We start from the raw sequence: 10,693 nt of genomic DNA on the forward strand, positions 1-10,693 counted from the left end.
TAAATAAAATGTATTAAAAAATTAAAATTAATTAGAGATAAAAAATATTAAACAGAGACGTATTACACTTATGTAATATAAATTTAATATATTATAAATTGAAAATTGTAAGCTTAAAGCTGAATAATTTCTGTTATGACGCTAGCTGTGTGGCCAAAAATATAAATCGACACTCTTAATGAAACTGTGATCTGAAACATAGATTCGTAATTACTTTATTTGTAGCTTTCACGTGTGTGGTTTTACAGAAAAAAAGATTGTATCCGGTGTAATCGCATCGATTGTAATACAGAGCGTAAGAACGCATGCGGATCCAGAAACGCAAAAATTAGTTCTTCCGAACAATGATGAATCGCGTTGCTCTATTATTCGTTCATAGCGCGATCTTAGATTATGTTCTAAGAACGTGCGACCGAGATTTAATTTTATAAAAAATCTAAATTCCTCTAAATCTAAATTTCTTAAATTGAATCAAATTTAAACGTATATATGAAGAATCATTTTTTAAATTAATTTTTAAACGCTCACACACAATAAACCGATTGAACAAGAATCTCTTTCGACGAATGTGCAATAAAATTGATTTAAAAAAAAAAAAATGTAAACACTCTATGAACGAATAATCGGATCGGATAATTCATCGGCATCCAGAGATCGCTACTACCACCATTTCGTTGCCACCTGACGCATTTTTATACGTATCTAAATTTCTTAAAACACTTTTTGCCCGCAGCACAGATACATGCTAATGTAATTGAAATATATTTATATATATGTATATACGCGTGTGTTGTTTCAACAGCCTACGACGGCTTCCGCCTCGCTCCGCAGTTCTTAATTTAGAGCTCTGTTTACCTTGCATACAATTTTTCGCGCGATTTAATCTCCTCGATCATCATATACTCGAGTTGATCTTACCCCGTCGCTCGGATGATTTCTCGCGTCAAGATTGTTACTTCTTCGTTTTTCTTGGTTTTTTTTCTTTTTCTCTTTTACCCTACTTATTACGCTCTTATAATATTACATTCGCAAATATACTTACTTACTTTACGAGAGCCGGTTGATATTACTTTGAGAATTATTCCTCGTATTCATAACGTATCATTTGTGTGTGTAACATGATTATCGTCTTTATCGTTACAATAGCTAAATACAGGGGCACGATGGACACCAATTTTTTGTTTCTTCCGTGCGGATCCCTCGCGATCCGCTCTTCTCTCGCCGGATTGTATTTCTTTTCTCGATGTTTGACCGCCTCGCTTTTCCTCGCTGCTTATTCGGCGTCTCCTTCGGTATCATCGTCTCCTCCCCGTCGCGTTATTAGCGAAAAAACTGAGCGAGCTTAAAAATGGATTTTGGTAATTCTAGCTCTATAATAAGTAGGTAAATTTTAATGCGTAAAATGGTCAGTAACTAGCTAAGCTTACCTCGTCGATCTGAAGAAAAGGGGTATTTTCACTGTAAACCTATGATTCCTTAGTACAAGAAGAACAATGGAATGTCTCAACGTAAAAGTTGATGGAATGACTCGTCGATGAATGGATAATTATATAAACACGAATCGATTATTCGGATGGAAAAGATGTGGATACATATATACATCATACGTATAGGTGTGTGTGTATATATAGGTATAATGTATATATACATACATATGCATAGATATTGTGTGTATATATATACATACACATGTATATATACATACACGTACATATATATACACATACATATATATATATACATATGTATGCATAGCGTAAGAATGTGTATGTGCGCGGGTGGAAAAAGTCGGGGGTACAGTCATTTATTCTGTTCTTATACCACAGCAATCGATATTTAGTTTACACAACGGGCGTATGAAAACGTACAACCACATTACAGACTAGCTAGATAGTTGCTTGTTTGCTGTGAGTAACGTAATAACGCTAAAAAGGCTCACTAACGTAATCTTTTCATTTTTTTTTCCCTTCTTTCTTTTTCTCTTTCATTTTTTTTTTTTTTTCAATCAACGACGCTGCACGCTGTCGAGCTGACGCGATGAGACGCTCGCTTCGGAAAGATGCGTAAAGATCAACGAAATCGGAAAGAATTTCGACGACACACTTTTGCTTTTTTTCATTCACATTATTAAGCCCTTCGCGACGATCTTTTTACGAAAGCTCACAATCAGCCGAACGATATTATTGCATTTGACGAGATACAGACGGGGAGGGGTGGGGGAGGGAAGAGGAGGGGCAACCGAAGTAAGCATATTCTCGTCTTCTCAGCTCGGCTATGCCAAAAATCCATAAATTTTATGTTTTTCTTTCTCAACTATCTCATCTATAATATTACACTCGGATCTTTTATCAGAAGTACATATCTTATTACACAGAGTTACAAGCTCGAAAGCGAGGTCCGTCTTAACAATTGGCAATGTGAGGACGCCGCCGTTATTTCCGTAAAGAGAGAGAAAGAAAAATATGAGCGTATGTTTATCTCTAAATAAATCGATTTACACGCATACGTTAACATCGTAGCAATTGTAGTATACACGAGACAATCGTGCGCGCTATAAAAAAAAGCAAGGTTCAGAGTAGCGGGACGGAAAAAGGAGAAGATTTGGAAAGGAGAGAAAGGAAAAGAGTTGTGTGTGTGGCGGAGATTAGATCAGAGTAAGGACAGATCAACACACAAATGTGTCTCGGTAGATCAACGATCGTGCTTTCTTTTTTTTCCGCTATTGTAAAGTATGTACGATACACATAATTCGTTTCACTCACTGAGACAAAATTCAATCCCAGATGAAATTGGTGTAATCCGAACAGCCTGAGACTAACAGAAACGGCGTCTAAGTCGTCGGCGTCGTCAATTTTAAACGGATGGCATGCAAAATGCAAATATACGACAACTTTTCCTCTCGATACGCAAAAACGGGGCAACTTAAAAAGTGCCTCTCCTTTCTAAATGCTTTGCAGTCTCTATTTATCGCAGAGTGCGTGTCCTTTTGTTTCTGCGTGCTCCGAAATTCAATCATGTATTATATGTGTACGTAATAATGCAATCAAATGATTATTAATTAATTTTGTTATCGCTATGTTGTTGTCACTGCTGCCGCTCTGTTTTAAAATAACGGCGCGTACTTTTAAAGGTCACGCAAATTTCTAATGATCTCTCTCCCCTTCCCACCCCGAACTGCCATCTGCTGAATTGGTTTATTTTTCTTTTGCTTACGAGTTATTAAGAGTTTTTTCTTGTGTCTCAGTTTTATATGCGTAAGATAACACTCACTACAGCTAGAGTTACGATACATCCTGATCTTCCACATCTTGCAGTTGCTCCTTTTGTTCGGCTTCACCTGCATAACAAATGTGGATACATTACATTATTATAATTAATGCAACTAAAGGCAAATGTTTAATCAAATTTAATAATAAATAAATAATAAAATAATTGGAGGAACTAGTTTTAAATAAATTAATTTGTGACTTGCTTCTTTTATTTTTTTTTTCTATTCATTTTAACGCGGTAACGATTGTGTATATATCGTGTCGCTCACCGAATAGACGGGCTTCGGGGATGTTAGGAAAAGGGTGTATTTACGTTCAGGCATCGTGGGTATCGACAGCACTATCGCCTTGCTGATCAGGCTCGGATTCTGAATTACAAAATAATGATTCTGCGTTCGGAAATTGCATGCAGCATTTGATTTTTTATATATATCGAAAAAAGTTTAAAATAAAATCTTAAATATCTTATTATTAAATTTAATCTAATTAATTAAATTAATTAAAATACAGAAATAAATATAGAAATGAAGAAATAAAAATAAAAGTTTACGAAATAAAGAGAGCACCATAATATTTATAATATTCTTTCAAAAGATTACTAATTTTAAAACGTAAGAAACACTTTTCTATATTATAATTAGTTGCTTATATAGGATCTTGTACACAAGTTGTATCAAAAGATTTGTATCTATAGATCATTATTTTGTCACGTATTTTATAAACTTTTAAAGAATATATAATTCTCAATAAATTTAACAATAGTTAACGATAGTTAATCACGCTCTTGAATGATCGGGAACCACAAGATGCTAATTTGATGTTCGATCATTAAATCCGAAGCCTGAAGAGTCTCTTTCTTTCGACACTTTCAAATCGTGCACATTTCTAGTTTTTGACTAAAGATTCAGTCATCAAATTTATCTCAATAATAAAAAGACGCATTAAATTAGAATATTTAAGATAAGATCTTGTATTATAATGTACGGTATTTGCGTATCGATCGGGCGGACGAGATATATCGTGCAACGCATTCTAGCGTAATCAAAACATCCTTATAGCGATTTTCGCCCTCGTAAGTAAGTGGGACACTACTAACCGTCGCCTTGCATATCCGATGTCCATAGAGTGAGGTTGTCCCTGAGGAGCTGCATTATAAGGGTGGAATCTTTGTAGCTTTCCTCGGACAATGTATCCAATTCGGCGATCGCGTCGTCGAAGGCCGCCTTTGCTAAACGGCACGCTCTATCAGGACTATTAAGAATCTCATAATAGAACACGGAAAAGTTGAGCGCTAATCCCAAACGAATGGGATGGGTCGGCGGCAATTCCGTCATGGCGATATCGCTCGCCGCTTTGTATGCCACTAGAGAGTTCTCCGCCGCTTCCTTCCTATCATTACCGATAGCGAATTCTGCCAAATAACGATGGTAATCGCCCTTCCTGAAAATGTAAATTACAAGATTAATATAGTTCATATATTGTATGGCAACACGATACAATGCAGTAATTTAATAAAAAAAATATTCTATACAATTTTGTTAAATAAAAATAAAAGAGAAGTAATGAAAAAATCAATTAACGTTCATTATTCATTTACGATAGATTTATCTTCAACAATAAATATAAAAGTAAAACTATATGGATCATTGTATTAACAAGTGATTTAAATCGTTTTTTGGCCTGGAAAGCTCATACATACAAAGGCTATACATACATTTATATTTACATGTATAAATTAATCGTCAATAAATCAATTAATTAGTAAGAAAAAAAAAATAAGCAATTATATAGAAAATGTATAGTAAAAAAGATTCTTATACATTTTATAATAGAAGACTTTGGATTCTCCCGTGGAGGCACACGGTATCAAATGCTTATCCAAAACGCCAAGAATGTCGGCGCAAATATCCCTGAGCTCCTTTTCTACTTGAGATCGGTATTGACGAATCATTTCTAGTTTTCCCTCGGCTCCCTTGTTCTCTTCTTTCTGTTCGATACTTGAGATTATTCTCCAGGAGGCTCTCCTTGCTCCAATGACATTTTTGTATGCCACTGAGAGAAGGTTCCTTTCCTCGACAGTAAGCTCCACGTCCAACGAAGCCACCTTCTTCATTGCTTCAACCATCTCTGTAAATTTCGACAAAAACAAATTAATGGAAATGAAACGTTACAAAAGTTACATAAAAGATGTAGAAAAAATGTATAATATATAAATAAAAATTGTTGTAAAAAAAATTATAAATTACTATAAATACAAAAATCAATATAAATAACAAGATTTATAATAAAAAAATGGCTTATAACATAAATAATAATTTCTTTCTATTTAAAAACAAAACAAAAATATTTTTATAAAAGAAATGTAATTAGTAATTTTATCATGTAGCATGAAAAGAAAAGTTTTGTAAATTTTCTATTAATTATAAAACAGATGATAATTAGTTAATTAAACACCATATTTCTATATTCTACATTTGCAATCTTTTTTGCAATTGGCTTGCAAAGTACAGATTGTCAAAAGATTTGTCGTAAATTATTGTTAAATAAACTTTGTATCGCTCGTGAACTTTTGTTGGTTTAAATGGCATATGAACGTTTGGCCTATAAAATGTTACGTGCCCATCGCGGATGAAACGATAACGCCAAGTACCTTTGGAGTAAAAGGGATGAACGCATATATATATATCGTATATATTAATCCGCTGCCCCTTGAACTTTGCACGGAAGTCACTAATACGTATTTATCGGCATATTGGAGCGATATTTGCCGAGAAAGGCGCCGATCTTTTGGCCTCCAGATGTTTTTACGGAATGTCTCTTTGTGATTTTTGTACGTAAGCTTTCCATAAAAGTTCAACTGACTAATCTCTTAATGGAAATTTACATGTTTAATGGAGAAATGACTTTATACTAATGTTATGCATAATATTCTAAAATTAAAATTAAAAGATTACAGAAGAAAATTAATTGTTGAATCTCCAGGTAAGAAGAAAAAAAATATCAAATGTGCCAAATCAAATAATAAAATTCAGTACAAAAATAAGAAAGGCACATCAAATAGAATGCTACATCTCCATTTTTCGAGTATTGCAAAAGATGTCAAGTCTTCTTGTAAAAAGCTTCAGCTTAAAGAATCGGAAAATATCGGCGCAGTTTGTCCAATTTGGTATCAAAGTTGTTCAAAGTGTTTTCATTTAAAAAAATATTATAAAGTTGAATTTTCGAAAGAAACTTTTTCGCATTCTCGATTAACTCGGCCAGCTCGTTTGCATTTTGCGCGCTAAAAATGGCACAAGTGTACTCTGCGCTTTCAAAGAGAGAAAAGAAAAGGAAGAAGAATGTAGGAAGCTGTGAAACCTGGAGACCTATAATAACGGCGTAATAACGGAAAGGACGCGTAGATCGATAATGTGGATCAATGCGTCGCACGCACCAAAGTATCGGTGGTGACTTCAAGTTCATGAGGAGAAGAGGGCGTTACAATGAACACACGTTATACACATACATAGTCGAGGTGTGCAGCAACGTGGGATAGCGGCCAGATCAATACTTTCCTTCTGCTAACCATCCCTCTCCCCATCCTCTTCCTCCTCCTCCTCCTCCACCTCTACCTCCTGCTCTCGTCACCTTCTCTCACCCCTTTTGCTCACTCTCCGCCCGTTCTACGACTACCCCCTCCCCCACCCTTCCTCTCTATCTATCCATTTATTTCCCTCCATGTTTTCCTTCTTTTTCTCTTTCTCTAGGTATCCTCAAATTTGACTGTCGCTCCTTGTCCTCCTGGAAGAGTCACATCATTATACGTCGCTTCTACTTTGATTTTCTTATCAAAATCGATTATGTCGTCAAATCTGCTTAACCAATAGACAAAATTTTCGAATCTACTATGTATTGCTCAGATATAGATATTTTAAATATAGATATTATAGATAATATGAGATATGAAAAGGGCAATGGGCTGTCGATATTTAAAGTTGATCAACACACACGACAATCAATACATATTATCACCTTTGATAATTGCCTCTCCTCCAGGCGCATTTTTCACGCTTTGAAGAGATATAATAACGACTTGTGAAACGCAAGAAAAAAAATCATTGAAAACATGCGGAAAACACCGGATGACGAGGCAAATTGATTTATTGATTTAAAACTTGAAAGTTTTCAATAATTACATTCAATATTGAGATCTCAAATGTTTTATTTCTCGAGAAACATTTTGAGAAAAATGTAGCAATATTTTATTATAGGTGCAATCTATATTAAAATACAATTTGGACCAATTGCGGGATCATAAACCTGACATTTAGTTAATTGAAGATAAGGTTAATTGGAGTGATTCTGAAAGAAAGACGAAAAATGAGATTCGGCATAATTGGAGTGGCCCTACGAAAGAAACAAAGATTTGTTAATTAGCATCGCCCCGAGTCATTCTCGAAATATCTCGTTATACAGAGTTGCGCGCAAAAAAAAAAACTATAAAATGTCACGTATGTATTATTTCGATGTAAATTTACCCTTGTAATTTTTTATCATCTTGCTACAAGATATTTCCAACGCATTTGTTATTCTTTTTTTCACCTTTACTCAAATTTTCATCAACATTACCTCTTTACCCAACCCCTTATGGTTCATCACGCCGGTAATTTCGCCATTTCGCATTTCATCAAATGTAAGTCACATGGCATTCCCACGTACGAAAAGGGTGGAGAGGGAGAAAAAGAAATGGCTAGGACAATGAAATTTAGCCGGTGCTTTAGAATCCCGCGAGAAAGAAGCGCGCACCGAAACGCGCAGCGGAGGAAGGAGAAATTTGACCGCCTCCCCCTCTTCCCCCGCAACGTTACGCCACCCCGCGACCCCCTTCCCTCTTGATCCGCTCGATTGTCTCCCCTCCCTCTTCCCACTCGTGCGTACACGCGTTGCTTTCGCCAGGAGCAAGATCGCTAATCGTATGTGCTCTTATCGTCAAAGTTTTACCTCGATGACAAGAGGAGCGTCTTGGCATCGATATATTGAAAATGTATAGAGATCAGTCGGATCGTTGCCCGGAAAGCAAGTATTCGGGAGAAGGATGCCGAGTCTGTAATAATTTATTGTAAATTGGACTTTACGAATATCTGGAGGATCCCATGAGACGAGACAAGCGAGAGGGATCGATGAATATCCAAAGCTCTAAAATCCGTAAAATCCTGCAGAGATGATTTCATCTCTCTCTCTCTTTCGTCGTGAAAAAAAGAAACATATCTACTCTCATTGTGCGAGACCAAAAGCAGCAGGACCGTAAGCCTCGCGCAGATCACGGACCTACCTGATCTCGTAAATCTTTCGGTTCGGGAGGAAGCCTAAAAGAGGAAGAGGAGCGAGGAAGGATAAAGGGAAGAGGGAGAAGGAGGAGGAGAAGAGAACATTGGCCGTTGTCTCCGTTTCTCGGTCGGTCGTACCCGGTCGGTGATTTCTCCGCGCGCATTCAAGGCCAGATACCACGAGCGGAACACGCGAGTCACTACGCGCCCGCTCGCCCGCTGCTCGCAGCAATGAGCCGTCGGCGATTAACGAAAGTGCCTCGCCGTGTCGCGTCGCGTTGCGCGTCGTGCGTGTCTTCTATGCCGTCACGACGAAGACGCTCGCTCGCTCGCTCGCTCGCCCATCGCTTATCTACCGAGGCGAGGAGGAACGAGGATCGAGCTGGCCGAGAGCACGCCTAGCAACGCGCGCCCATCGTACGCCGATCGACGCCTCCTCGCTCGCTCGGAATCTCGAGATTTGCGAGATTTACGGTCACCAACTCCGGCAAACGAGCCAGCGAGCGGAGGATCGGACGATCGGACGATCGGGCGGGCGAGCGAACGAGCGAGCGAGCGGACGGGCGGGAGGACGGACGGACGGACGGATGGATGGATGGATGGATGGATGGATGGATGGATAGACGGATGGACGGACGTACGGGCGGGCGGGCCTCGCCGGATCGACCGTCGCGAATGACACGAGTCGATATCGCGTCCGGCGCCGCCACAAAGAAACGTCGCCGGTTACCCCGTAACGATCGGCGTTTCGAATCCGGCGTGATCGCCGGACGCGATTTTGACAGTTACTAACGCCGACATGTCGGCGCGTTAAAGGTTAATTCGTCTCTCGGAGGACGACGGACGCCAGGACGTGGGCCTCGTCGCGGCTCGTCGTAGCCTGGCGACCGCGCGAGGTCCACGTCCAGCAGGGAATCGACGACGGAGAGCGAGAAGGGGGTGTCGGGATTGTAAATCGCCGGAGGATCGGCCATGCCGTGGCGTACCGTCCCGGCCGGAAAAATATCTACTCACCGTCGTAGCGTTCCGCTTGCTCGGCCAGTTTCGCCTTGTAAACGTTGTCCTCCCGTTCCGACATCTCGGATGTACGCGGATTTCACAGGTACGATGATATCGAGGAAGGCTCGTCGGGAAAAAAACGCGCGCACCAAAGATACCTGGTCGGCACGACCGCCCGAAATACGCACACGAAGCACCGCGCTCCTCGAGACGTACAGCCACTCGCAAGCTCACTGACCAAGATGGCGGCGCCCGCTAACAATCGAAAGCAGTTCCCTGTCTCTCGCGCAGCAGCTCCGCGGATCAACTCCGCTCGCCATGTGTATTACTACGCCCGTGACGTCATTGCCGCCATCCGTCCCGTCGCGCGCGCGCGCAGAACCCGCCGAACCGATTCGAACGTGCCAGGATTCTGCTCTGGACGTGCCTCTCTCTCTCTCTCTCTCTCTTTCTCGTTGACGTTTCGCGAACGAGCACCTCTCGGCTCTCTCTTTGCGCGAATATAAATTTCTCCGATACCGTACGTACCGCGTCGTCGTCGTTTTTCTCGTCTCCGCTTTTCGACCGCTCCTTCTTCAAATGACGAAAACGAGGAACGCGCGGAACGCGAACCGGGAAAAACCAAACGACGAGAATATTCGACGGCTCGTAATTTTCCCTCTCCTCGAAATCCAATTTTTTTGATTTTTTTTTAAATTGCTCGAGAAAGCAACGAGCATTTCAAGTCTTTTGTAAACGCCGGTAAAAATAATTCCCAGAAAAAAAAAACGAAGAAAAATTGACGCTGTTAACGGATGCGAACGACGTTAGAAACCTTGAATAAGAGAGATCTTTAGTAAAAATATTCTACAATCTCTTAATCGCTAAATTCAGATCGCGTCTATATGTAGCTTTTATCTTTGATTCAATATAATTTATTCGAAAGAACAAGGTCTCTTATGATACAATTACGGCCTTTTGCGATCGACGATAATGGATAAATTATTAAAAGAGACTATTAAAAGCGATCGCCCGAATGTGTGCTACAAAATGAGTGTTTCTTCATAGCGAAGCTTATATTTTTGCCTCTTTTCACACGAGTCACAGCTAATGTATGTACATACAAGCACTAACGATCCA

The 10,693-nt window shown here is 39.4% G+C and overlaps 1 protein-coding gene across 2 annotated transcripts; it reads right to left on the reverse strand.

Annotated features, from left to right (window-relative positions):
* Positions 1-199: 199 nt before the first annotated feature.
* LOC105251205 (14-3-3 protein epsilon) lies at positions 200-9,884 on the reverse strand. Of its 2 annotated transcripts, XM_011257806.3 has the most exons (5): positions 9,590-9,884; positions 5,090-5,396; positions 4,366-4,709; positions 3,539-3,637; positions 200-3,337 (listed from the first exon to the last, which is right to left on the reverse strand). In XM_011257806.3, exons 1-4 carry the CDS (start codon positions 9,651-9,653, stop codon positions 3,585-3,587), a joined length of 768 nt encoding a protein of 255 aa, XP_011256108.1. In that variant the 5' UTR covers positions 9,654-9,884; the 3' UTR covers positions 200-3,337; positions 3,539-3,584. The 2 variants fall into 2 exon arrangements, with proteins under 2 accessions (XP_011256108.1, XP_011256107.1); XM_011257805.3 differs by lacking the exon at positions 3,539-3,637 and having other exon boundaries at positions 9,590-9,880.
* Between the last annotated feature and the right edge of the window lie 809 nt (positions 9,885-10,693).

This window comes from Camponotus floridanus, unplaced genomic scaffold (assembly GCF_003227725.1).
Source record: "Camponotus floridanus strain SB8 unplaced genomic scaffold, Cflo_v7.5 scaffold16, whole genome shotgun sequence".
Classification (NCBI taxonomy): domain Eukaryota; kingdom Metazoa; phylum Arthropoda; class Insecta; order Hymenoptera; family Formicidae; genus Camponotus; species Camponotus floridanus.

What these genes read in the sequence shown, in the direction of transcription:
- LOC105251205 (XM_011257805.3), bottom strand. Translation starts at nt 9,653, where the DNA reads ATGTCGGAACGGGAGGACAACGTTTACAAGGCGAAACTGGCCGAGCAA. An exon ending in AAAGTCTTCTATTATAAAAT is followed by an intron (nt 4,710 to 5,089) that starts GTATAAGAATCT and finishes TTACATTTTCAG; the next exon opens with GAAGGGCGATTACCATCGTT. An exon ending in ATCGGATATGCAAGGCGACG is followed by an intron (nt 3,338 to 4,365) that starts GTTAGTAGTGTC and finishes TTTGTTATGCAG; the next exon opens with GTGAAGCCGAACAAAAGGAG.